The sequence below is a fragment of the Fistularia commersonii genome, chromosome 6 (genome assembly GCF_037954325.1).
Source record: "Fistularia commersonii isolate RoL2024-O1a breed Wild chromosome 6, RoL_Fcom_v1.0, whole genome shotgun sequence".
NCBI lineage: Eukaryota > Metazoa > Chordata > Actinopteri > Syngnathiformes > Fistulariidae > Fistularia > Fistularia commersonii.
Genome location: NC_141289.1, coordinates 19,766,375 through 19,792,438, shown reverse-complemented (window position 1 = coordinate 19,792,438; position 26,064 = coordinate 19,766,375). Strand labels below are relative to the sequence as shown.

The window sequence follows — 26,064 nt, the reverse complement described above, 5'->3', positions numbered from 1 at the left end:
ACGTAGACATTTTGTCCGGTATGGCTTTGTCGGGTGTCCTCCTTCCAGTGGCCATACTGGGGGCCGGGGGGGTGGAGTGCAAACATCTTGAAATGTTACTGTCTGCAGGATGGATTGTCCTTTTGACGTCACCAGCCTTAAAACAGCAGCCACCAGGATGTGGCAGAAGCAGGAGTGGCAGCGGAGGTTGAACGTCTGAGGCCTCGCTTTGGGTTGACTCGTCCTCGCCGTCTTCTAAAGCTACGTGGATTGAAGCACTTCTGTGTTTCCTTTGAGTCCTCAAGTGTATCATAGCAGATTAGAATCAATATTCTCCTGTCTGTTAGGATTGGCTTTGCTTTTAGTTTTTTATTCGTGCACCTAATTATTGTAAGGTGAGACTATAATACTAACTTCTAATACTAATGTTTGTATATACCGCATATTATTATAGTATTCTCTAAAGTACCTTTTTTGTAAACTACTATTATAGTAATTCTTGTCATTTTCAGCCGGAGGCGACGAACTGCTGCAGAGGAAATGTGTCACAGGTTTTGATTATTTTCCTCTTTATTTTTTTATTTCATTAAATTAAATTAACATAGAAAGTCACTGATTACTCCTTGGTCATTGTGCAGAACCTGGGTGCACATTTATATGTGTATTATATTTATATTTAATTAGTCAGTTGATTCTGGGAGTTCTATTTTAATTGAAAACCATTCTGTCGGATTTTTTCTTCAACATGTTATGACTTAAAACCTCTCCCTTAACTCTGTCTTTTTTTCTTTTAACAAAATTTGACGAAGCAAAAGAAATAATACAACTGACAAAAACGTTTCTCAAATGAGACAATTTTTGGTTAATTTAGTTTCCTCAAGCACTGTTGAGAACGACATTCATTCATTTCAAGTATTGATTAGAAATCTTCATAAATGTTTCTTGCCGGGTTGCTGCTTTTATACAAAAAAAAACAAAACACATTGACAAAAGGTAGCAGAGCACAGATCATAATATGGTGATAGTGATGCAAAAAGTCCCTAAATGCATCACCGCAGCCCAAACCAACATCAAAACCTATTTGTTGCGGTAATTTTGGTAACAACTAGTAATTCTCCTGGGAGATTTAGCGCAAAGTCAAGTGTTGACTTGCTCTTCGTTGCAGGTGCAGCTGTCGATTTGCTTGATTCCTTCATCGAACTTAAATGACGGCATCGAAGCGCACTTTGAATAGAAAAGCATTACAATTCTTAAAAGCGCTGCATCCACGGTACGGATATCCATGTAAATCCAAAGAAAATGCAGCCATGCAAGCAGTTTTGACTCGTGCGCGCGAGCGTCTGCCTCGATGTATAGAAATATTTTGGGAAGTCTAACGAAGCCGATTCGATGCTCCTTCACGCCCTCCAACCCTCTGCCAGCCGAGAGCCGTCAGGCAGGATTTACGAGTGTCGCCACATGCAGACGCTCCAAACCCGGGAGAGCGGCGACAACCGCCTCACTCAGATTTAGTAAGAAAACAATGCACGTAGACGGCTAATAATGAATATTTTAACCGACTTTACAACTTCACACCTTCTGCAACCGCGTTTCTTTCACGTCTGCTCCTCCCAAAGAACCTAAAAGATAAAACTGAAAGTCTGGTCTCGCTCGCAAACGTCTTGGGAGTTGGATGCCTTGAAAGAGGTAAGTTAACCTGATTGATTTGGCCGAACGCTGAGAAGTAATGGCACGAGGAGATTAAAAACAAGGGATTGTTCAAAACCAAATGATTAAGATGCGGTAACAATTTGTGTTAAGAAAAAAAAAAAAAAAAAAGGCAGTGGAGCATATTTATCATATCTTTTATCTAAACAAAAAACATTGTGGTAAAAATAAGAACAACTTTGATAATCCCAAAGGAAATTGTTGTGCCTGAGTTACAAGAGAAATATAGCAATACTAAATAATAGTAGAAAATTGTATAAACAGTAAAAAAAAAAAAAAAAAAAAAAAAAGGCAGTGGAGCATATTTATCATATCTTTTATCTAAACAAAAAACATTGTGATGAGATAAGACCAACTTTATTTATCCCAAAGGAAATTGTTGTGCCTGATTTACAAGAAAAATAATATAATAATAGTAATAGTAGAATAATAAATAATAGTAATAAATAATAATAATAATATTAGTAATAATAATAAATAATAGTAGAAAATTGTATGAACAGTAAAAAAAAAAAAAAGTCCGTGGAGTATATTTATCATATCTTTTATCCAAATAAAAAACATTGTGATGAGATAAGACCAACTTTTTTCATCCCAAAGGAAATTGCTGTGCCTGAGTTACAAGAAAAATAGACGATAATAAATAATAGTAGAAAATTGTATAGACAGTAAAAAAAAAAAAAAAAAAAAAGCATATATTATTATATTATCTACATATTATTATTTTTTAAAATATTATTTACCTGCAATGTCGGGAAATGAAGTGTTACAAAGCTGGTTTGCGTTGGATGATCCTGGTCTGTCCTTTCCATTCAGATATGACGCTCGACTGGATGCCCGTCAGAAAGAAACCCCTGGGAATCCTGGTGTCCGTGTGGACGCTGCTGTCCGTGGGCTTCTTCTTGTATCCCGACTCCTTTCTGGCCCCATGGTGGCCCCGGGAAGCTGCCCAGGTGCGCTCTTTCGGTCTCGTGCATGAAAACATGAAAACATGTTTGTTCCCGTCATCGATTTGTGGAAAAAAAACTTTTTTTTTTTTTATGATCAATATTGAGAATCGTCTTCCAGATCGGCAAAGCGTGTCTCAGAAATGTCCAATTGGCTTGGAAATGTCGTGGCTAATTTCAGAAAATTTCCTCTCATTTATAAACAAAATTTCCTTGCTAAATTTAAGATTTTATCTTCCAACAGCTTTTTTTTGTTGTCCTTTTTTTTAAATCTACATCATCATAAAAACTGCTTTGACAACATTCTTGGGTGCCTGAGGGTAAAGTTCACGTAGAATGTGATGCACCTACTTTTTTAAATTTCCCTCCGCAGAGAACGACCACAACCGGCGTCCTCGCTCTGGATATGGCGGCGGACGCCATCGACGACATGTACGAGGGCTGCCGGTCGGAGGCGGCGGCCGTTATCAATCTGTTCGGCGCCTTTGAGTGGAATTTTAACAGCAACCTGAGTTGGGTTTGGGCTTCGGTTAAGAAGGAAGCGAAGAAGCCGATCCACTGGCACCTGAAGGAAGATCACGCCATCGTTCTGTACATGTACACCAAAGAACACGGACTGCGGCGGGAGTTCAACGCGGCGATCAGAACGGGGAAACTCAACTACGGCACCTACGGATTTAAGTTTCACTACCTTTACTTCTACTTGACGCGCGCCATTCAAATTCTCCATCAGAACCAGTCTTCCTGCAGTACCGTGTATCTCCGAACCCGACAACGTTATCGCTCCGATGTCGCCGGCGCAAACATGCGATTCGGCGCTTTTACTTTGGCGTCGTCGACCAACCAGCTTGAGTCCGACCCCGAACTTTCCTGCTTCGAGATCTACACCTGCACCGGTGCCGACATCTCCTACTACTCCGCCGCGAACCGAAAGGGTCAGGTGCTCATTCCTCCTTACGAAACCTTCAAAATAGTCCACGTGGAGAAGGACGTCCAGGAGTGCGGCGTGGTCTACAAGCTCTGGAGCAGCAAAACGCAGAAGGGGGATTTAAACTGCAAACTGAATCAGATACCCGTGGAGACCTATCTGAAGACCATGTTGAGTCACTGGTCTGCCAGGAGCAACGTCCAGATTTTTCTGTGCCTTCTGATGCTGAGCATAAGCTCGTTGGTTCTTGTCAGATGCCGGCAGAGGAGCTTCGTGGTGGTGGTTCTCGGAGCGCTGCTGGTGCTGATCACCCTGCTGCTCGTCGCCAGGCTCCTGCACGTAGAGGTATGGTGAGGGTTGTCGTGAAGGACTTGAATATTTGGTTTTCTATCGGTACAAGAGCACATTGAGCTTTAAAAAAAAAAAAGCTAATCAGCCATAAACTGGGTTTCTTCAAAAAAGGCAGATGTTTTGGGAGACCCTCATTGTTTTGGTTTTCGCTGTTTGGATTCACCCGCACCTATTGTTGAATATTAAACACAGCAGGTCGCATTTCAAACCCAAATGATGGATTAATGGCGGTCGAATTCAGCTTTGGTTGAAGTAGCTCAGATGCGCAATATTTGTAAACAAGAAAAACTCAATCAGGAGCATTTTGAAACCAAACATACAACCATGTTCAGACAGCATTTGCATCATTTCTTACGGGAACACTTGGTCAATTCCTGATAGCTTGTAGACGATGTCTTCTTCTTCTTCTTCTTCTTCTTCTTCTTCTTCTTCCGGCTTTTCCCTTCAGGTGTCGCCACAGCGAGTCAACTTTCTCCATCTAACCTTATTCTCTGGATCCTCCTCAGTCATCACTTTGTCTCGGTCATACGTGTCCTGCACCCCTGTGACAAATTCTTCTTTTCCTTTGGGCTTTTCTCTTCAGGGGTCTCCACAGTGAATCCACCTTCTCCATCTCACCCTATTCTCTGGATCCTCCTCTCTCACACCAACTACCTTCATATCTTCTCTCACCACGTCCATAAATCTTCTCTTTGGTCTTCCTCCAGACCTCTTGCCTGGCAGCTCCGACTCTAGCATCCGTCTACCAATATATTCTCTATCCCTCCTCTGTCCATGACCCGACCATCTCAGTCTGGCTTCTCTGACCTTCTCTCCAGAACATCTAGCATGTGTCGTCCCTCTGATAGACTCATTCCTGATCCTCTCCATCCTGGTCACTCCCAAAGAGAACCTCAACATCTTCATCTCTGCAACCTCTAGTTCTGCCTGCTGTCTTTTGGTCATTGCTTGTAGATGATGGAGTGGACAAACAATCAGGTGTCTGCCTCTTCGTCAGAGTGTGGCGGCTAAAGCTGATTTGAGGTTTTAAGCTGATTTGAGGTTTTCTGGTTTATGCTGATAGCGTCGGTTCCTTCGGCGCATGCAGCCGGAGAGCAAGGCCGTCCAAAATCAAGATATATGTGGCTCTTTCATCTTTACACTGCGGCTCCGAGTGGCTTGGGAGAATAAATTATAAATATTTAATTGAAGTGTATTTCATTTGTGTTGATTCCTTTTTTTAACTTTTAGTTCTAAGTTGGAAGATTATTGTGATCTTGAAATAGTAAATAAAATTATATTTATTATTTTTCGTCGCTCAAAATAACGTCACACTGGCGGAAGCCGGTATACCCGCCGGCCGGTAAAGTCCTGATTTGCAGATGCTGTGCGCAGAAGTTCAGGAGCAGAAGTCCCATCAACCAGGTAAAATAAATATTTCTGAAAATATTTTGCAAATATTTATTTTTTAATGATTGAGTGATTTTTTCCTGATTTATTTTTAAAATTCAGGTCACGGCTCCGCTACACGCTCTGAAAGCCCAAAGCTCAAAATGAGTTCATTACATAAATACAATTTAATTTTCTCTGTAATACTTTGAGAATTTCAGAAGCAACACACTTGTTTATACAAAGTGTAAAGGTAATAAAAAGCAATATATACAGTGGTACCTTTATTTTAGACGTCAAAAAGTAATTGCGGCTCCCAGTGTTTTCTTTTCCGAGGAAACCGGGTCCAAAATGGCTCTTTGGGTGTTAAAGGTTGCCGACCCCTGATCTAGTGGCAAAGTTAGGATATTAAGATGGTAAAATATATTCCTCGTTGGGAATAGTTTTGCACGACTTTGATTCAAAAGTAACTTTATCCGCCCGGTAGAAATGAAAAAAAATGTCACCTCAAGGCATGTGGCGGGTTTTCCTTGTGGGTAAAAACAAGCTCCTGTGAACAAGCCTCAGTGTAAACACTGCTAAGCACTAACTCGGAAAAACTATTCAAATAATTTTTTTGTTTTTGATTCGCCACAGACGGCAGCGCTTTCCAAAAACATAAACGAAGGCGCGCAGCCGATCGTTCAATGAACACCGTGGAAAAAAAAAAAAAGTAACAATATTGTAAAATCTATCCTTTTTTTTTTTTTTTCAAAGCACATTTCCTGCTGTTCCTTCTGTAAATAAATTTAAAATATTACCTTTGTGTTGATCAGTTATTTAAGACCTTTACGCCCTTCTAACACACATTAATAAGTTATAGGTAGCAGATGTAACCAGGGAAAAATGAGCAAACTCATATTTTCTCAAACTTTTAAAGTCAAAATAATCCAAGTCTAAAGTCTTTGGTAAATGCAGTCTTTTGTGTGCAAAAATCAGCTATAACTTGCGTATAAATATAAACCTATAATTCTTCTGACACGCAGTGCACTGATGTCCACGTTGACTGAATGATTGTGATTGACACAAGATTCAAAAACCTATTTTTTAATCATTTTGATCAAACACTTCATGAGGTGGATCTCAGTAAGACTCAGATAGCTGACGGTCAAACGTACGGCCCGCGGGCCAGAACCGGCCCGCAAGGAGGTTCAATCAGGCCCGCGGGATAATTTGGAAAAAAAGCATAAAAGACATGGATTTATTATTTTTTTTTAATTAAGGGTTGGTTGAAGTAGCAATAAAATGCAATTCAAGACTGATGCGCACCGAGACGGACCAAACAACGGTATCCATCCGCCGTCTGCTGCTTGTTACCACGTTTCTACCCTGTTCTCCACCTCCTCGCTACGCCCTCATCAACTAAAATGTCGTTATCAAAACAGAGAAAAGTTGATAAAGAGTGTAGAATTTTCAAAGAAAAATGAACTATTTATTTACGGAAACTTTTGGATTTAAGGAATATAATATTCGGCGCCACAACGAGACTCATCACAGCGAAAACTTTTTCAGTGTGTATTGTAAGCATTTGCATGTTTTATGTATGAAGTTTACACATTTACAGGACAGTTCAGTTTTTTTTATATGCAGATGTGTAAAGAGTTTAAAAATCCCTTTCTTTATAAGTCTAATTTAATCAAAGTGCATTACCATATTTTTCAATACCAATTACTTGTTAAAGTTTTGTGCCTTTGTACGATCCGGTTGCAATGCAAACGTGTGAACGATAAAAGTAAATTACACGTTTTTCTAAGGAAATATGAGGTGTTTCATGACATGTTTTGTAAAAGGATTGTTCATTAAATTGCAAGATTTTCCTCACGTTCTTGTCCGTTTTTACACCAAAACAAAGGAAAGACATGATATTTTGGTTATTTATGAGTTTGACACCCCTGCTATATGGATTACGGTAATGATCTTTCGGGGATGTGTCAGCTGTGATTATCTTTAAGACGTGCACAGAGGATGGAGAAGGTGTGGTTGACACCAGATACAAGGGAGGGTCGGGAGTTTTGTGCGGGTTGCCGTGGGTTACGGACATAACATTCGCCGTTGTCGTCAAGCCTGTTCTTGTCAAACGTTACTAAGGAGTCCCAATCGGAACACAGTGACAACGACCAAAAGACAGGAGGCAGAGCTGGAGGTCGTAGAGATGAAGATGTTGAGGTTCCCTTCGGGAGCGACCAGGATGGAGAGGATCAGGAATGAGTCCAATCAGAGGGACGACACATGGTAGATGTTTTTGGAAACACATGTTAGCCAGTGTAAGACTTGTATTTGTCAAGCTATAATAAATGTCACCGTTATTAATCCCCAGCGGGAGATTCGTTCTCTAAAACTAAGCCATCATGGATGAACCATGAGCAGTAGGCTGCCGTCCACCAGCGCCAGGGGAGCAGAAAGGGGTTCAGCGTCTTCCTCAACAAAACTCGGACACACAAGGAGGAGACGATTGCTCTGCCTCTGGGCTACACTGCCCCGAAATGTGTTTTGTACAAACCAGAGTCTTCTAAGTGGCAGGTGGAGATATTGTCCACTAACTTCTAACCGAGGCTCACATCCGGCAGGTGTCGCTATGAAGGGAATGAAGCATGTGGACATGGACCTACCACCACAGACCCCTACACCGCCTTTTGGGGGGGCTGTACAGCAGCTTAAATTTGAAGCTGGTTTCACCCCTGGTTGGACATATTAATAGGACTCTGGATCCAAAAATGCAGTTTGGGCAGGATGGAAATGAGGTCACCTGACAGGTGGCGCAGTGTCTGCTCCAGCTTCACCAGGAGGGGAGACGATGCAGCTTTTTGTTTGGGGTAATCCACAGATGTTTTGGACAACATGACCACCAGTCTGTGCTGTTGCACTCTGAATCCCACACCAGAACAACCTGTGGCGCCCCAGCGCATCTGCTGAGTAACTCCACCTTTGCAAGCATACATGTAGCAACATGCCTTCAGCTCCCAGTAGACCAGTTTTGGACACTCAGCCCTGAAAAGCAGCAAGTCCAGACATAACTCGCCCCCTCAACCAAATTGAGTGAAGCCCCAAAAAGCAAGATTATAAGCGGAGGTTAAAGTTAGACCTGTTGTGAGAGAGCTTTTGGCATGTGGTGGGCGGATTGGGGGCTCAGAGAGGCTGCAGGATATGATCCAATCAGCTGCCTTCAGGTGCTCGCCCACACCTTCACTCGGAGCAGCCGGGGGAAGATTCACTGCGATGCAGAGAAACACCCTGAATACAAACCCACCAGTACCAGGCCCAGGAACACTAGTACACTGGATTCAAGCAAGTGGCTTTTAAAAAAAAAAAAAACATGTTCCAGTGATAAACAGGTCAGCCCTTGGGGATGCAGAGTTGATTGCAACCCAATATTGTCCCTGCCGGGATTGTCGTGGAGGCTACTGCGGTGCAACTGTGATCAAGATCTGAGGGGTGGGAAGCTGAAGCCCAGGATGCCGGTATGCTCTGGTTGGAGTCTTGGCATGCCATTGACTATGTCCTTGTACATCTGTGTAACCCTTCCCTGGAAGAGGATGCATGCAATAAAAGCAACACCTCAGAAAAACCAAACTCCTACGAATCACCACAATGACCCACTGCACAAATTCCTGCTGAGCATCAGTGGGTGGATGGAGAATCACGCAGCGAGCAAAAGGCACCCCGTCCAGGAATGGTGAAAAGAGGAAGTATGACCTCACAACAAATGGAGGGCACTTCCTTTGTGAGGAATTGGTTTGATTTACAGTTGAAAGACGGTTTCGCAAGTCGGATAGTAATTGGGTTGGGCCCTGCAAGGTCATTGGGAGGCGCTGGTCTACAGAAAGTGGTCCTACAAAAGGGACAGATTGACACCAAATAGACGAAACTCCCTTCTCCCATTCCCGGTGGAACAAGTGCAACTCCAAATTTTTCTTGGGCACACACTGCTCCCAGTGAAGCATACATAAACAGTATACAAGGGCAGCTATTGAAAGCAGAATGTAAATATAGATAGGACGATGGTTTTTTGTTTGAGTGCAGACACTCAATGAATACCCTGAGGTATATTCGTACCCTAAAACTATGGAGGCAGATCAAACTGAAATATTGCTCTCGACAAGCGGATTCAGTCCATTTAACTGAAAGGAACTGTCCTTCATATGTGAAGGATCAAACAAACCATCAACTTCAGGTTTCATGGCAACAACGAAAGAAAGCTAAATTCTTTCGCTTTCGGTGTCATTTCATGCATGACTAAGAAAATACCTGAATCTCAAACATGTGTGCAAACAGTTTGACACAGTAATGACCTGAGAGAGAACTTGTTGATAAAATAACAAAAGATGCACTCAAGCAGGAGCAGGAATTCTCTCCACCCTGGTCAAGGGTTCACCTGTCACTTCAGGCCACTCCACAGAGGAGCTTAGTCACTGGAACAAACACTCTGGGATTGGAGGAGCATTCGCTAACAGGTTCTGAGAAACTGTTAAGTGACTCTTGGCTCAGAGAACAACCTGCTTCTGTGAGCGCACCCAAATGCTACAGCAGATACTGCACTAACAAAGACCACAAAAAAAAAAAAAAGGTTACTTGAGGTCCAACGGTAGTTAAACACAAGTGAGGGTGAGAACAGGAGGTCATGTAGGACGGCGTGGACATACACAGACAGGGAACTCTGGGAGGAGCGCCGCAGGTACCCTGAGACCAGACAGGAGAACGCTGAGGTTCAGAAGGTCCAGCAACTGTAGGGTCTCACAGATGAAATTCTGCCACTGGCCCTGAGAAGGGAAGGACGACCGCAAAAAGCAACACTGTGAACCAACGGATGCAGACCTGGAGAGGCCGAGGGGATGAGCCCCTGTACCGACTTGGACGGGAACAGCAAAAGGGGCAACTCCCATGAACAAACTCAGACCTACAGACAAGAGGAGAATGAGTGGTACAACCCAGCCAGCCACGGACACAGCAACACCACGCCCCACAAGCCTCCATCGACAACAGGATCGACTCCAAGTTCAAATTGGCTGAGTCCCCAAGCTCCCATTTTTGGCCCCTCAGCCCCCCCACCTCCAAGCCAGGATCATTGGATCTTTTTGATCTGTCAAAACGAAAAAACTTAAGTCCAGCAACAGGTGAGAACTTACTCAAAAAACAGATGAAGGCGGTAACGTGAGGCCAGGCAGGACAGCGCTAGCTTGCACCGATGGCGCAGGGAACTTGAAGAGGCAAGGTTGGTGTCAGGAGGCCAGCACCGGCCCCAACAACAGTACATGGAACTAGAAGCAACAGGAGAACAGTGGAAAGTCTCAAATGGCAAGGAACAATGTGATCAAGGGGTGAGCGTGGAGCTGGGACTTATCAAGGAGAGTTGATTTCCAGGGATGAGCTGCAGCGACGAGTCCGGTGACGTGGGCAACCATCAGGTGCTCAGATTGAACTTTGACTTCGTCTCCATCGCGGATTGTAAACATGTATCACTCTGTGAGTCTGGCAAACTTGGCATGGTTGTGCAATACATGCGTCTTTGCTGACCAGCTGCAGGAAAGATATATCATATGACAAACTTCCTGGTGACAAATCAGGGGAAGTGAAAGTTCTATTTATTGTCTCAACAGTTGTAAAGATAGCTGTTTTGCTGGAGGTGCTTTTGTCTGAGATGTTCTTTGAAAGTCTTTCGGATGATGGGTATCGCCATCAAATGATCCAGATGAGCATACGTTAGATCTAGACGACAATAATCACAAAGGAGAAAGTGAGAATGATTGATCGTTTGAGGACAATCTTATCCGGCGTCGTCTCCGGCTTGGTTCTGAGACGTCCATCAAAATTTTGCGTTCCACTTCTTCCTCGCTTTGTTTCTGAATTCTTCTGGAAACGACTCCCTCCGTCGGTCGCACCGTTGCTGCAGCTTCTTCCAACCAAGCATCGTGCTACAGGACAGGCGCGATTAGAAAAAAAAAAAACAAAACAACATGAAAACCCCCTGACTGAAGTCAAAGGTCAAAAGTCCAGGCAACTCGGGCAGACATTGGACTCAAGATGCCTCTGAAGATCAGGAAGCTGTCGCCGCCTACGTCACTGTTTAACCAGCCTGACCCCACAGGGAGTGCTGTGTAAGACTATATGCACGAATGCAGTCACATGACTGCTAAATTCATAGTTACTGAGGCGCCGCAGATTACACTTTCTATGGACACAAGGGCGCTAGTTGCAGGTTCTCCGACACACAGAAAGGAGACTGATCTGCCCTGTCTCCGAAATGCAGAACAAGGTGTGTTGCTTTTATAACTGTCTGTTCTCTATTTGTTTTCTTTAGAGAAACACCTGATAGGAATGCTTATCTGATGCAAAAGATGGATGCTTTGGCGCGGCTAGAAATGCCTGTTTTACCGTAGAGTCCACAACTCCACTGAAGCAGTACGACCCCAGTCACCAGTCGAGGGTGTCGTTCCTGTTTTTATCACGGTGAGGAAACGGACAAATCTATGATTCCAGCAACCGCGAGCTTATGAGGCCCTGCACCTGAACGCTTTCCCCGATCCGACTGCTGCTTGTTTAAAATACAACTGAAGATACCTGGATCAGGTGTGGCTGTTACTTGCCGTACACCAGGGTCCCCTTTTGTTCAGCGCGTGGATGCCGCCGCAAATGTAAACAAAAGGGGTTTTTCTAACGCTTTGTCACCATTGTGCTTGCACAAAGATATCACATCTTTGCGCCGCGTACCTGGATGCCAGCAGCAGCAGTAGTATTTGTCCAGCCGTTGCACAACCTTGACTGGCTAATCCCTCTGGAGGGAACTGCAAGCACGTTGTTGAAGCTCATCAGGGTACGATGGGTCCCCTCCTGAGAGGAGGAGGCAACATATCAAAAAACCCCATCTTGCTTCATCTATTGAGCGGGATAAGGGGGGTGAAGTGAAAACACAAAAACATATACATATACATAACATGTAAACTCTCATCCTTTTGGTTTTGTTTTGGTGCCCAACAGGATTATCTAGAAGGACAAAAGCTTAATGTGCCGTCAGGAATCCAGGGTAAGGTCATGTCCTTGGAGGTTTTCAGTCATCCGGGTCGTGGTGAATTCTTGTCGAAATCTTCTTGTCGTGGCAACTGGACTTGAATTTCTTCACTTGAAGACATTTCACCCCATTGTTTACATTGTTATATAAACAAACAAGGTGAACCCCTAACTCCCGCTGGCGCCGGTGGACGGTAGCCTACCGCTCATGGCTCATCCGTGACGGGCTCATTGCAGAGAACGAACTTCCGCATAGGGATTAATAAAGCATAAATTATTCTTAAACATGCAATTATGAGTTGATCAAGTCTTACAATTACACAACGAACCGTCGTAAACTAGACCCGCCCAAAAACTGGTTATATTAGGAAACTCCTCACAGGTCTTCAGAATTGAAGAAGCCTCTTGAATGAGGGGGTGAAACGTCTTCAAGAGAAGAAATACAAGTCCAGTTCTCACGACAATAAAATTTTGCAGAGAATCCAAGGTAAGGTCGCAACTGATCAGCTCAGATGCTCGCGTGATCGTGACTGATCGGACTGACGACGGTGCGTTACTTGCTGAAAAAGGTTTATTTGATGCTGCACTTGTGTGAGAATAATTATTCACGCACGTCTGTACTAGTTGTCAATGCAATGTGTGCGATTGATTCATCCCATAATTTATTAAAAGTTGTGTATTTACATGAAGAGTACACTACCTACACCCTTTGGTTTTATATACATTTTTATCAGAATTAAACATTCAGCAACATCAGCTGTTCGGCGGCTTAAAGAACTTCCTTCCTTCAAAATTGCCATCATGTTACCACGGCAACCGGCGTTACCCGCCCCTACGTTTTACCCGCTTACCTCAATCCAGCATCACCTGGAATCCGGAATCATCTCACAGCTTTAACGTTCTTTACAACCTGTCTGTGAGGGATGCGCTCGAGTTGCGCTGCAAGAATCCGATTGGCCGAGAAGGATAAGCCGTTGCTGAGCAGCAGAACTTGAAAGGCTGAGCTTTCGATCATCGTGAACACGCTGATCGCTGGCTCGAAACTTTTGGGAAAATATCGAAAGGTAAGACAAATTCAAACTTTTTGAGTTGAATGATTTCCGTTAACTTCACATTTGGTGATTAAAAGTTGAAGAAGAAAATCTGGATAGTTTTTTTTTTTTTCTTCATCGTGACGTGAATTGTCGAAAACTTCTTTTTGCTGCAACTGGATTTGAGTTTTTTCACTTGAAGATGTTTCACCTCTTATCCCAAGAAGAAGTTGTGACACTTTTCTTTCTGTGCCAAACCTCATATTTGACAGAGGCTCCTGATCAGATTTAGAGGGTTCGCTGTCATATGCGCAGAAAGGAAACTGGTTTCCCCACTTAACGAAATCCTCACTATTATGTCTGCAGTGAATGCCAGACAATACAAAGATGGTGTTTGATGATACCTAAGTAACTTGATCAGGACTAAGACTGGCGAACTCCGGAGTCTGACGGCAATGGGATAGAACAGGATACCGAGTCCCGAGGTTCTATATCTGACATTTCTGTCATGGTTTTCACCAATTGCCTGACTCAAACGCAAGGGTACTCTGAGAAGGCGTTGGAGGGGTTTATTTACATTATGAATTTAAGGCTGTGCTGGGTTCGGGAGTCTCAGGGACTTGCAAGGAAGGAGGTGGCGTAGGTTTCTGGACTTGGGAACGAGGAAAGCTGGAGGGGTCGAACTCTGGAATGAGGACCTTGCGAGTAAACTGGTGAGAAGTAGATTTTCGGACTCAGGAACGAAAAGGAGACAATTGATCTCACTGTGGAGATGAAGATCCCTGAGCTTGGGAACGAAATAGGTCACGGGAGTCTCAGGAACTTGCGAGGAAAGACATACAACTCTGGAACAAGGGCCTTGCAAGTCGCAGACCAATAATCTGGTACTGCTGGGCTGGCAGCAGGCTCCTCTTATTCTTCACCTGATGAGCTGCAGGTTTCCACTGCCCACAGCTGAAATCCATCATCCTGCAGGGCTGCTGCTCAATCGGGCTCTTTGGTAAAGAACTGAGAGGTGAAGGGAAATGCACATCCTGCCCTCGGATCCCACCAACTTCCTGATCTCCATACTGAGAGTAGGAGTGTGTTTCGAGTGTCCAGGTGAGGTCCACATTGATGTGGACGGTTGTGTCGCTCACCATTTTCCTGGGAAACCCGTGCGGTTGTGTTCTTGAAACAGAAGGGAACGGTCCTCTTGCTTGGGGATGTTTTCTGGTCCTGCTGTCTTGTGGGTGTTGAGCCTCCCAGCACGTCGGTACCATCATTGAACGTCTCATTGCCACTACGCAGCATGTTGCGTACCAGGACTTCTGGTCGGGGAACTTCCTGACTCGTAGAGTGGGCAGTATGTTGTCCACACAAGTACTTCTGTGCCTAGTCACATCGTGCACCAAGCATAGTCCTTTATGCTAACAGATCCCCGATGTTGTCATTGTGGTAACACATCCCAGTCTGTCTGAGCAGAACCGCCCTGCAGGGTTCCCTCGGCGTCTGCGGGGTTCAGTTTAATTTGCGTGTGATTTGCTCGTTTCAGTCTTTGGGGGGTACAGAAGCAGAGATGCAGTCCAGTCCGGGGATACCGTCCGTAAATTGCACATGTTGAAGTCGCCAGGGGCGATAAGAGCGCCATCAGAACTACCTGTCGGCAACAAACTGAATACACTGATCACAGAGTTTGAGCCACAAGAGGCTGGCAAGGCTGTCCACCAGAGTGGGCGCCTTGTTTCTCACTTGACCTGCATCTTGAAAACACTTCCTTTTTTTTTGGGTCATTTTTTGATTTAAGTAAGATGTTAAACTCTCACCCCCTGCAGACAGCCATGCTTCTGGTGGTGACGCTCCTCTGCCTGGCGAGCCTCGCTCAGGGCTTCAATCCACTCCTCAATTTGGACGGGAAGTCGCTTAGTCACAGGACCATCACGCAGCGAGCCATCCTCAAGAAGACGGCTGAGGTCTGCAAGGACATCGCCGCCTCAGAGGGGTCCGACTTCAGCCTGGTTGTACGTTGGACACACGAAACCACGTGCACTTAAATACCTGAATATGTGAGAGTATGTGTGTGTGTTTGAATATATAGGAGTACCGATACCTTTTTTTTTTTTCATAAAAGTATACCTTAACAATCATGGGAAATTTGCTTAAAAAACAAAAAATTTGCTCAGGATATGTTTTAACCTTTTCATTTCATGGCAATGCGACAGTCCATTTAATCTTGAATTTCAAATTGCCTAAATTGAACACACCCAGCATCATCATGTGACCCATGGTTTGTTAGCAGCCATGAAGTTACGCAGAACAGCACCTCCTCCACTGAGAGATGGTCTTTCTGGTTTGACTTGCAAATCAAATCATTGCTTTCAACCCTAAAGATGACTATCTTCGTTTCACATCAGATCAGTTCCGAGATAACTCAACACAAACTTGACACCGGAAGAAATGTTCTCCAGGAGTTAGCGAAGCTCAGCTGTCAAAACTTCATCAGCCCCCATGACCATGATGTTCAAGAATCATCACAGATATGTAGTCAGGGTGATCCATCAGATGCTACTAGTTAATTCATGTGTGTGAGAGACCTGATTGTTTGCCGTTGCACGGTAGTGATTCTCGAGTTTTAAGGTTATTTGCATGTTGTGTCCAGATTAGCGACAACCTGTCAGTGAACAAGGTCCTACAGGCTTGTTCCTCTCGAGCTTCCTCCTCAATCATCTCCTCCATCCGATTCCTGGCGTCCATTTTCGTCATACACAGCAGCAACGCCGTGGTAGACTACACCTCCCTCCTGAGTGCCAAGCACCATTTTGACGATGAGACCTTCCAGATGGGGAAAGAGGTCATCACAGATGGTACACTTCCTGTTTTGCTTTGCCAGAGATTTTTACATCCAAGTATGCGTGGGATTCCAAATGAAAACAGAAACCATCGAGAAATACTTTTCAATCTCTGGGACAATAAGGATCTGTTTTGGAGACGTCCTGGTGCACTTAACTAGTGTATAACCAGGTGCTACAAGGTACAATGTACATTTTTGGAGTGAAAAAACCCTGAAGTTTGATTGAAAAACGAAAAAAGTTGACATGTTTAACACTAATTCCATGTAAAGATGCCGCTAATTGAAACGAATCGGTAGTCCGGTTCGAAAAAAGAGAAAAAAACGATTTTAAAAGAAAAATAAAAGTCCTTCCCTCAAATCCCAGATCAGACTCCAAAACAGTCTTAAGGAAAAAAAACATTTCTTTTTTAAAGATTTGGATGATCATCCAGTTGCGGTTGATGTTTGCAGATGACATTGTGATCTGTTGTGAGAGCAGGGAACAGGTTGAGGAACATCTAGAGAGGTAGAGGTATGCTCTGGAAAAGAGAGGAATGAAGGTGAGCCACAGCAAAACATAATATATGTGTGTGAATGAGAGGAACCCTGGAGGAACGCTGAGGATGCAGGGAGTGGAGATCAAGAAGGTGGAGGATTTCAAATAGTTAGGGTCAACAGACCAGAGCGTAGGAGAGTGTGGAAAAGAGGTGAGGTGACGGGTTCAAGCAGGTTGGAATGGGTGGAGAAAAGTGTCAGGGGTACGAAGAGATGGAAGAACATCAGCCAGAAGGAAAGGAAAGGTGGAGGAGACGGTGGTGAGATGATCTACAAACACTGACAACGACCAAAAGACAGGAGGTAATACGGTAAATATGGTAATTTATTGCGGTATTTTCATGACCATAAGGCGCACCGTGCTAGAAGGCGCAGTCTCAGTTATGTGTGCCATTACTGTATTTAACACACATACAAGGCACACCTGATTATAAGGCGCGCCTGATTATAAGGCGCGGGTTTTACATACAATCCACGCCCACACTTCCCACTTTAACGTTCTCACGGTGTCCTCTACTACGTCAACAACACACACAGGCCCGCACTGCACTATAGGGCACGCCGCACATTTTGAAGAAAATCTAAGACTTTTGTGTGCGCCTTATAGTCGTGAAAATATGGTAAAATGTAAATTGGGTGATATGTTATCTTATTAATTAATACAACGCTATTCGAATACTTCTGTGAGCATACGCAAATTGCTGATGGACAGCAAGACAAAATATACAGTATGTGTGCGAATGAGGGGAAGGGTGAGGCTACAGGGAGTGGAGATCAAGAAGTTGAAGGATTTCAAGTACTTGGGGTCAACAGTCCAGAGTGTAGGAGAGTGTAGAAAAGAGGTAAACAAACGGGTTCAAGCAGGTTGGAATGGGTGGAGAAAAGTGTCCGGGGTATGAAGAGATAGAAGAACACCAGCCAGAAGGAAAGGTGGAGGAGACGGTGGTGAGATGATCTACAAACACTGACAACGACCAAAAGACAGGGCGCAGAGCTGGAGGTCGCAGAGATGAAGATGTTGAGGTTCTCTTTGGGAGCGACCAGGATGGAGAGGATCAGGAATGAGTCCAACAGAAGGACAGCATGTGTTAGATGTTTTGGAGAGAAGGTCAGAGATGGTTGGGTCATGTAGAGGAGGGAGAGTGAAGATATTGGTCGATGGAACTGGAGGTCTAGAGGAAGACCAAGGAGAAGATTAATGGACGTAGTGAGGGAGGATATGAAGTAAGTTGGTTTGAGAGAGGAGGACACAGAATAGGATTTCGATGGAGAAGGTTCCCCTGAAGGGAAAAGCCCAAAGGAAAAGAAGAAGCCAGTTGCGGTTGAAGGTGTTGGTGGACCAGCAGATATTCACATCCACCCGACCCCTGGACCTCAGCATGGTCTTGAACGTGTCTGAAATTTTGTCGTCCAGGTGTGGCCGCCGTGAAGGCCAGCGCCAAGATGGGGAACTTCATCGCAGGACGCTGGTCTCTTGGACGAGTCTGTCACACCCTTCAGGTCGGCTCGTGTCCAGGATCTCCAGATGAACGGACAGAAAAGTTGTCAGTGAATTAAAATATCCTGTTTTCCCATTTTTAAGGACTTCTACAGCCACAGTAACTGGGTGGAGCTGAAGAACACTGCTCCTTACAGCACGCTGATCAGACCTGAGGAACCTCTGAAGAACCTGGCAGGTGAAGAGCTCGTCTGTGCAGAACAGTTGAAGGATCCGTTCACTATTCAACTCATTCTCAGGCAAAAGAATCGAGAAAGAAAAGAGTAGACAAAGAAACTATCTGATAGTTTGCTTTCAGAAGAGATATTGATCTGCATGTTCACGCAGACCTGTAATTCTCACAGCCAACCTGGGTTTTGTTTGATACCTTAGTTGCAGGACAAAGAATGTGGTATTTCAAGGTAATAGGTTGTGACGTAAACATACCGGTCAACGGTACCTCTGGTTTAAAGCCGCATAGAATCTGCTTCATTTCTGCACCACTTTGCAGGTCCAGAGTTGCCGACCTGCAGATCCTGCACAGAGGGAAACTGCACCGATAACCTCCTACCCGAGCTGATGCAGCAGGGCCTCCTCACCTCTGGTTACTTTTCATTCTTGTCGTCAGAAAAGCCCGCAGGTAACGCCGACTGGTTTATTATCTGTATTACTCTCGGTCATCTGTAATCTGGTTGTCACCTTCTCTGCTCCAAGGGAAATGCAGCCACGGAGGGGTCGTCGACCTGACGAGCACACAGGACCCAGTTGGAGGCATCAACAAGGATACGGTCGAGTCCAGCCATGGCCCTCTTCACGAGAAAGCAGCCATGGTGGCAGTGAACGCCACTCTGGAGCTTCTGGAGGACATCAGAGCAGCAACTGGGGACATTAACTTCCTGCGGTAAAGATGGGTTGACCTCGATTCGGTGGTCCGAGGGGCTTTGCGAGGTGGGGATACAACAGTTCACATGATGACAGACATACGAGTCATTAATACACAGGACTAGGAGTTACCGTCCCTTGTGCCTCGGTAAAAACACATCTAGAAGCCACATCCAGGCTGTAGAGAAGCTCTCTGAAACAAACAAGCCAGCTACCAGTAGACTACCAACCCACCAACCAGACACCACTCAACTACATTAGTCAACAACAACCTGAAGCATATCATCTGGGTTTTTGGGTTTTCAAGTGGGTACCCTCCATTATCGGTGCTTCGTTAGATCATCGACGCCTCAAGAAGGCTTGACAGTGGACTCCAGCGTCCTGGAAACATCCCCCCTTCATGTTACATAGCTGTTCCAAAAACTAACAACCCTTCTTTAGCAACCTCCCCAGCGACAACACCGCCTCCTTAGTCACAAGCATTCACTTGCACATCCTGATGCCCGAGACATGTTACTGACCTCAAGTTTCAGGCTCCGTCCGCGAATGCCCAACTCAGTCAGTAGGGCAGTACCAGCAGCTGCTTGTTCAGATCAGCCATAAACTCCCAGGCCCTGCCTACACTTAGCTGCGCCATGTGGTGCCTGGTCCTAAATGATCTAACCTTTTCCCCCTTGCGTGCAATTTTAATCTGCCTCACCTCCCTATTACCAACTACAGAATTCATTTCGATCCGCTTTTCTTCCACTGCTGCGACCAAACATTTCAAGACCTGGTTATGACACCGAGTGTGTCGAAAGACGAATCTTACACCCTGTTAATGTATGTCTCAGCGTGGCCAACCCAGAATAGGTTGGGCAGGCAGCGTCCCTGCCCAACCATTGCTTTAAGTTGTGGGGAGATGGCAACACATCATACGTAGCCTGGGTACGTAACTGGGTACGATGCGCTGCCTTCATGCCTGAGGGGAACATGCAAAAACAAATAAAGTTCAGATTTGATTTATCGAGAGCCAAATCACAACCCAACCGTCTCCTGTCGGGCAAGTCCGGACCGGAATCTTTTCAACTGAAGGAAACTCAACAGAGTGTGTCTGACGGCTAGGAGGGGCCGCATACTCAAGGAAACAGTAGTGTTGACAGTTCACAGAAATAGTTGAGATGATAAAATAATAGCTTGAAAAGAAACAACAATGGTAGACGCCTGGCAAACCTGGCGAAATGAGAGTGCCCAAGGACTCGAGAAACGATACGAGAGAACACGAGCGCAGACAAGATAGGAAGATTGGAAGTAACGAGAGATATGCATCACGATGATATCCTTCATCAGAGTAAGCCTGTGGCAGCATAACTAGGGGTTAGCCTGATGCTAACCGTAGGCTTTCTCAAAAAGGAGGGTCTTAAACCTATTCTTGCCGCCCCGGATGGAAACTGGAAGATGGTTCGGCAATTTGGGACTTTTCTGGCTGAAGCAAAGATTTTCAATCCTACTCAAAACCGTGCGGCAAACCAAAAAAATGTGATACCCTAAAAATCCAGCCGAGATGCCTGTGGTCTCTGCTCTCGTCCCCGCAGGCTGATGGGTCTCTCCCAGTCCCCCGTGCTTTGCTTCGTCATCGACACGACAGGCAGCATGGCCGATGACATCGCGGAGGCCAAGAGAGTCTCCTTCAAAATCATCGACAGTAAGAGGGGAAGCTTGCAGGAACCATCGTCCTACATCCTGGTACCTTTCAATGACCCCGGTAGGTAACTCACCGGGATGTGTTGGTGAATACTCTTCTTAAGTTCCTCTTCGGAAACCAGAGCCGGCTGTTTATTCGGCACTCTAGGCAAGTGGTAAGAAAGGGTTCACCTTGAATATAACTAAATTAAATCTAGTCATACAATAGAAACGCTCACATTGATTCAAAGTTCAAGCGATGCCCAATAAATATCACTAAAAACAATAATCTCAAGGTGCCCCCACCACTACCGAAAGGGATATTGTATTAAATGGTAATTTATTACAGTATTTTCATGACCATAAGGCGCACCGTACTAGAAGGCACGGTCTCAGTTATGTGTGCCATTACTGTATTTAACATACATATAAGGCGCACCTGATTATAAGGCGCACCTGATTATAAGGCGCGGGTTTTACATACAATCCACGCCCACACTTCCCACTTTAACGTTCTCACGGTGTCCTCTACTACGTCAACAACACACACAGGCCGCACTGCACTATAGGGCACGCCGCACATTTTGAAGAAAATCTAAGACTTTTGTGTGCGCCTTATAGTCGTGAAAATATGGTAAAATGTAAATTGGGTGATATGTTATCTTATTAATTAATACAACGCTATTCGAATACTTCTGTGAGCATACGCAAATTGCTGATGGACAGCAAGACAAAATATACAGTATGTGTGCAAATGAGAGGAAGGGTGAGGCTACAGGGAGTGGAGATCAAGAAGTTGAAGGATTTCAAGTACTTGGGGTCAACAGTCCAGAGCGTAGGAGAGTGTAGAAAAGAGGTAAACAAACGGGTTCAAGCAGGTTGGAATGGGTGGAGAAAAGTGTCCGGGGTACGAAGAGATAGAAGAACATCAGCCAGAAGGAAAGGAAAGGTGGAGGAGACGGTGGTGAGATGATCTACAAACACTGACAATGATCAAAAGACAGGGGGCAGAGCTGGAGGTCCAAGAGATGAAGATGTTGAGGTTGTCTTGTGATGTTCGCTGGAACTGGAGGTCTAGAGGAAGACCAAAGAGGGGATTGATGGACATAGTGGCAGTGGATATGAGGGTAGTTGGTGTGAGAGAGGAGGATCCAGAGAATAGGGTTGGATGGAGAAGGCTGATTCGCCGTGGCGACCCCTGAAGGGAAAAGAAGAAGGTGCAAATTGGCGATGGAGATCGGGGATTGGATGGGGCCTCCTCTGTTACGACCGGTCACGAAACGCACAACGTCTCCTGTCTCTTCCGACCGCAGGTTTCGGACCTCTGTTCAAGACGACCGATGCCGATTTGTTCAAGGACAGTATCAGCAGACTGACTGCTAGTGGAGGAGGAGACACCCCAGAGCTATCCATGTCCGGACTCCTGGTGCGGAAAGCACAGTCGACTGTTCCGCTTTGCACATTCATTCGTGTCACCATAACTCTCCGTCTTGTCCGACAGCTTGCTTTGACCGGGGCTCCGCCCTCCTCCGAGATCTTTGTCTTCACTGATGCTCCGGCCAAGGATGCCAACCTGGGTGACACCGTCATCGCTCTGATCGAGAGCACCAAGTCTGTGGTATGCGGTTATTACCTGTTACGCTTTGTTGGTTCTCATGACCGTCGTGACAATGAAAATGCGAAGAGGACATAAAATTGGTCCAAAAAGAAATAAGAGAAATGACAGACGGGGGGGGGGACAGCATGAGCGATTAGCAACACGGCAGCGAACGGGTTGAAGACACAGGCAAGGAGTAGTAGAATGGTCGACAAGGTGGGAAAGCCCTTCCAAAATCAAGCTGTGAAGTCACCCAAAAAATTATCTGGTCCATTCCGAAACATCCAGGTAACGTTCATGTTGACGGACGTCATCAGCAGCAAGCGCCGCCGCCGAAACGTGTCCAACGGACGAGCGGCGGCGAGGCGATCGGAATTCCAGCTGTACCACGACCTCGCCCGGGCCTCCGGAGGTCAGACCATCGAGGTTACCAAGTCTGACCTCTCTGCTGCCACCAGCATCATCGAAGACCTGTCTTCCAGCGCGGTGGTGAGAAACCCGCCAGGACTGACGGATAAGATACGGAAACCTGAGCGGGTTCGAACGTCACCGTCCGCTTCCTCCCTCAGGTGACTGTTCTTCAGGTGGTGAAAAACCCCGGAGCGCCTGACAGCTTTAGCTTCACCGCCGACGAATCTCTCCAGAACTTGACCATTTATATCACCGGAACGTCGCTCAACTTCACCATCGTCGATCCAACCGGTAGAATCACCAGTTCCCTTTTGAGAAACCAGAGTTTGACTTCCTTGACTTGCTGTATGACTTTCTTTAACTTCTCTCTGACACAAACGTCCGACGTGACTCTTCTTTCTCCGCTCAGGTGCGTCACAGACGTCCAATGAGATCGACGGTCCTCTTGGCTCATTGTCCGTTGCCGGGAACCTCCATCGTTTGAGCCTCCACTCTGGCAATCAAACGGGATCTTGGGAAATCAGCGTTGCGTCGAATAACTCTTACTCCATTCGGGTCACAGGTCAGGCGGTGTCGAGCTGTGTCTTGGGTGGCCGACGCCATGGTAGCCGTTCTCACCCGCTTTTGTTTATCTTCACGACTCGCAGGTCTAAGTCCGATTAACTTCCTTTTTCAACTCCTGGAAGAAAACGAGGGAGGCCTCAGGGATTTCTTCATGATGGAGGGTCGTCTCCTCTCAGGTGGAACCTCTTCCAAAACTGGTATCTCCTCCACACCTGCCGTCTGAAAGGCATCTTTTCACTTTCTCTCTTCCTGACTCCCAGGGGGCAACGCCACCATGATGGTGACCATGACAGAAAGCGAAAGTGTGAGGATCACAGAGGTGAACCTGGCTGACGACTCGGGTCGGACGCGGCTCAACGGATCTCTGCAGGCACGTCACGACTTCAACCCTGCCAGTAAACTCTCAGGGAGTGAAATTGGTGGACTTTGACTTCCCCCAAAAGCGCCCCGGTACATGTTTCTATGTATAACTTCCTCCTGGGGCCACTGTTTTGAAGACCGACCGGCTCCGCCTACAGTGGCCGTCGAGGCTTTTTAACAAAGCCACAGCTCCGAAGTCAATGCAGCCAGACCAGAATGACTTAATATGCTGATGATGATGTAATCATACAAGGCTACCGTAGCGACGGAGCCTTTGCGATTTGTTGTTTTTCACTCCTCTCTGCTTCCCGCAGCCCTTGGGCGATGGTAATTTCTTGGTAAGATTCAGTGCCGTCCCAGCGGGCGAGTACGTGGTTCGACTGAAAGGCGAGTACGGCGACGCCGCCTCCAGGTCCACGCCGGTCCCCTTTGAGAGGCAGGCGCTCACGCGGCTCAAGACCTCCAGCATCTCCCTCACCGTGAGCTCAAGTTGTTTTTAAAAGTAAAAAAAAAAAAAAAAGATACTGAGCCTCCGAGGGAACCGTCTACCTTTTCTCTTCTTATGTAGACCCAAGGCATCAACACCGACATAGAACCGGGCTCCAACAGCTCCGTCCCCTTCCTGGTCACTGTGATCACCAACGGGACGGTCGACGACTCGGCCACCGGGAACTTCACAGTGCGAGCCAACAACGACCGCGGCTTCAATCTCAACTCGCCCAGCAGCGTGGAGCTGGGCGAAGGGGGCGTGGCCAACGGCACGGTAATCTTAGAAGTGCCGGCCGACGCAGTGTCGGGGACGGACGTGACTCTTACCATCGAGGTGGAAAAGGAGGGCGACCTCAACTACGCCGTCCTCAGGTTGTCCGTCACCGCCAAGGTAGGAAGGTGGTTTCGTAATCTGAAAGAGCATAACGGGATGTTAGGAATCCTCAGCTGCCAAAATGTTTATTTTGAAACCAGGGACGAAAATAGTAGTTTGAGCCCGTCGGCTGACACCATGTTTGTAGTTCCTTGTATCTGACTTAGAAGCAGGCAGAGGCCTCTTTGGCCAAGAGTCCAAAGAGTCCAATTATTTGCAGATTTTCCACTACTTGTATGCTCAGTGGTCAGCTAACTCCAAATAGTACGATTATGAATTGCGCATTACTACGTTCATTCGTATTCTTCTCATCTGACGGTTTGGACCATGCGATCCTGCCCTCGCGACTCAAGAGATCCCTTTGCTGGATCCTTGCGGTTTATCAGCACCAAATCTCACATGGAGGTCATTACGCAGTAAAAGGAAGATAGAGGAGTTTCCAAACAAGGTCACAGTGGACTTTTCATCACCTTATCGGTTGTTTTTGTCTCCAGGTGACTGATATCAGCCCTCCGGTCTGCGCCGTCGTCAGCACGTCGGGCAACTGTCCTTCCTCTGGGTCGTCTTGCGCCTCCTCCCGATGGGAGCTCACCGCCAACGTCACCGACGGCAGCAACGGAACCGGCGTCGAGAGGATCGCCGTCCGTCAGGGGAACGGAACCCTCAACACCAGCGTGGAGACGGGAATCGACGGCGAGAACGTCACCGTGGTGACGTACGAGGCCTCCTGCTGCTCGCAGAGCGTGGAGATGCTGATGGTGGACGGCGTCGGGAATGTGGGGAAGTGCGAGGCGGAGGCGCCGCGAGCAGCGACCACGGAAACACCTGTGGTTCAGACGACATCCAGCGGAGGGCGCGGGTTGAGAATCGTCCCCTTCCTGTGGGTCGGCCCTGCAGCCGCTCTCCTCACACACCTTCGCTGATGACCGATCTCGGGTTCCACCGGCTGCTTCGGGGGGATTTAGCGCCACCTAGTGGTCAAATGGGAGAACTACAAGAAGCTACGGCGGCTTGCAAATTCTTGCGTCTGTCGGCACTTTCAACTTTTTCCTTCAATCATATTCTAGCCACATGAAATCCAGTATGGAGGACGGGACAAATAAAGGTGTGTGTGTGTGTGTGTGTGTGTAGGGGGTGGTGATTCTCCTTTTCAAAATCACATTTTATCAAATCCGGGACTGTTAAATCAAACAACTTGATCTTACAATGAAACCATCCCTTAAAAAAAAAAAAAGGATGTAAATCTAAACTTCAAAAGTAAGTATAAAATGCTCTTTCGATTGTCAACATTTACTTTTTTTATGCTGATTATTGTGATTGAAAATGTTACTGCTGGATCCATGAGATCTACATATAAATATATTTTTACTTGGATTATTACAATCATCAACTTGCCTGTTTATATATAGCAAGAAAATGGTGATCAACTCTTAAAATTCAGTGAAAAGGCACTTAAAAAAAAAAGTCCTGATGATCCTCCTCCCTGAACAAGAGGTTATAATCACTTACAAAAATAAAAAAAAAAAGCTCCCA

General features: G+C 45.9%; 2 protein-coding genes and 1 long non-coding RNA gene across 8 annotated transcripts; 2 read left to right on the top strand and 1 right to left on the bottom strand.

Annotated features, from left to right (window-relative positions):
• The first annotated feature begins 1,460 nt into the window (after positions 1-1,460).
• Positions 1,461-6,048, top strand: LOC147233593 (T-cell ecto-ADP-ribosyltransferase 2-like). 3 transcript variants are annotated; one of them, XM_086148567.1, is made up of 4 exons: positions 1,461-1,665; positions 2,503-2,639; positions 3,007-3,906; positions 5,274-6,048. In XM_086148567.1, exons 2-4 carry the CDS (start codon positions 2,505-2,507, stop codon positions 5,361-5,363), a joined length of 1,125 nt encoding a protein of 374 aa, XP_086004693.1. In that variant the 5' UTR covers positions 1,461-1,665; positions 2,503-2,504; the 3' UTR covers positions 5,364-6,048. The 3 variants fall into 3 exon arrangements, with proteins under 3 accessions (XP_086004693.1, XP_086004692.1, XP_086004694.1); XM_086148566.1 differs by lacking the exon at positions 1,461-1,665 and having other exon boundaries at positions 2,448-2,639; XM_086148568.1 differs by lacking the exons at positions 1,461-1,665; positions 5,274-6,048 and having other exon boundaries at positions 2,448-2,639; positions 3,007-4,382.
• A 4,169-nt stretch (positions 6,049-10,217) lies between these two features.
• On the top strand, positions 10,218-25,651 carry vwa10.2 (von Willebrand factor A domain containing 10, tandem duplicate 2). 4 transcript variants are annotated; one of them, XM_086148560.1, is made up of 19 exons: positions 10,218-10,430; positions 11,615-11,763; positions 15,167-15,352; positions 15,991-16,195; positions 18,131-18,216; positions 18,299-18,392; positions 18,705-18,833; positions 18,908-19,094; positions 20,650-20,819; positions 22,051-22,163; positions 22,239-22,355; positions 22,623-22,823; positions 22,904-23,036; positions 23,155-23,307; positions 23,393-23,485; positions 23,570-23,679; positions 23,984-24,148; positions 24,238-24,549; positions 25,026-25,651. In XM_086148560.1, the coding sequence occupies exons 3-19, from the start codon at positions 15,173-15,175 to the stop codon at positions 25,452-25,454; spliced, it is 2,877 nt and encodes a 958-aa protein (XP_086004686.1). In that variant the 5' UTR covers positions 10,218-10,430; positions 11,615-11,763; positions 15,167-15,172; the 3' UTR covers positions 25,455-25,651. The 4 variants fall into 4 exon arrangements, with proteins under 4 accessions (XP_086004686.1, XP_086004684.1, XP_086004687.1 ...); XM_086148558.1 differs by lacking the exons at positions 10,218-10,430; positions 11,615-11,763 and adding an exon at positions 11,476-11,569; XM_086148561.1 differs by lacking the exons at positions 10,218-10,430; positions 11,615-11,763 and adding an exon at positions 12,712-12,808.
• On the bottom strand, positions 10,824-16,139 carry LOC147233592 (uncharacterized). Its single transcript, XR_015106297.1, has 4 exons — positions 16,003-16,139; positions 15,158-15,346; positions 12,025-12,144; positions 10,824-11,228 (listed from the first exon to the last, which is right to left on the bottom strand). It is a non-coding gene; the product is annotated as an uncharacterized LOC147233592 (long non-coding RNA).
• Positions 25,652-26,064: the final 413 nt, after the last annotated feature.

Bases quoted from the DNA above. Each gene is read 5' to 3' on its own strand.
- LOC147233593 (XM_086148566.1), top strand. From the start codon at position 2,475: ATGATCCTGGTCTGTCCTTTCCATTCAGATATGACGCTCGACTGGATG. The intron at 2,640-3,006 runs GTGCGCTCTTTC...TTCCCTCCGCAG, and splicing joins GGCCCCGGGAAGCTGCCCAG to AGAACGACCACAACCGGCGT. The intron at 3,907-5,273 runs GTATGGTGAGGG...CCTGATTTGCAG, and splicing joins CCAGGCTCCTGCACGTAGAG to ATGCTGTGCGCAGAAGTTCA.
- vwa10.2 (XM_086148558.1), top strand. The intron at 19,095-20,649 runs GTAAAGATGGGT...TCGTCCCCGCAG, and splicing joins GGGGACATTAACTTCCTGCG to GCTGATGGGTCTCTCCCAGT. The intron at 24,149-24,237 runs GTGAGCTCAAGT...CTTCTTATGTAG, and splicing joins CCTCCAGCATCTCCCTCACC to ACCCAAGGCATCAACACCGA.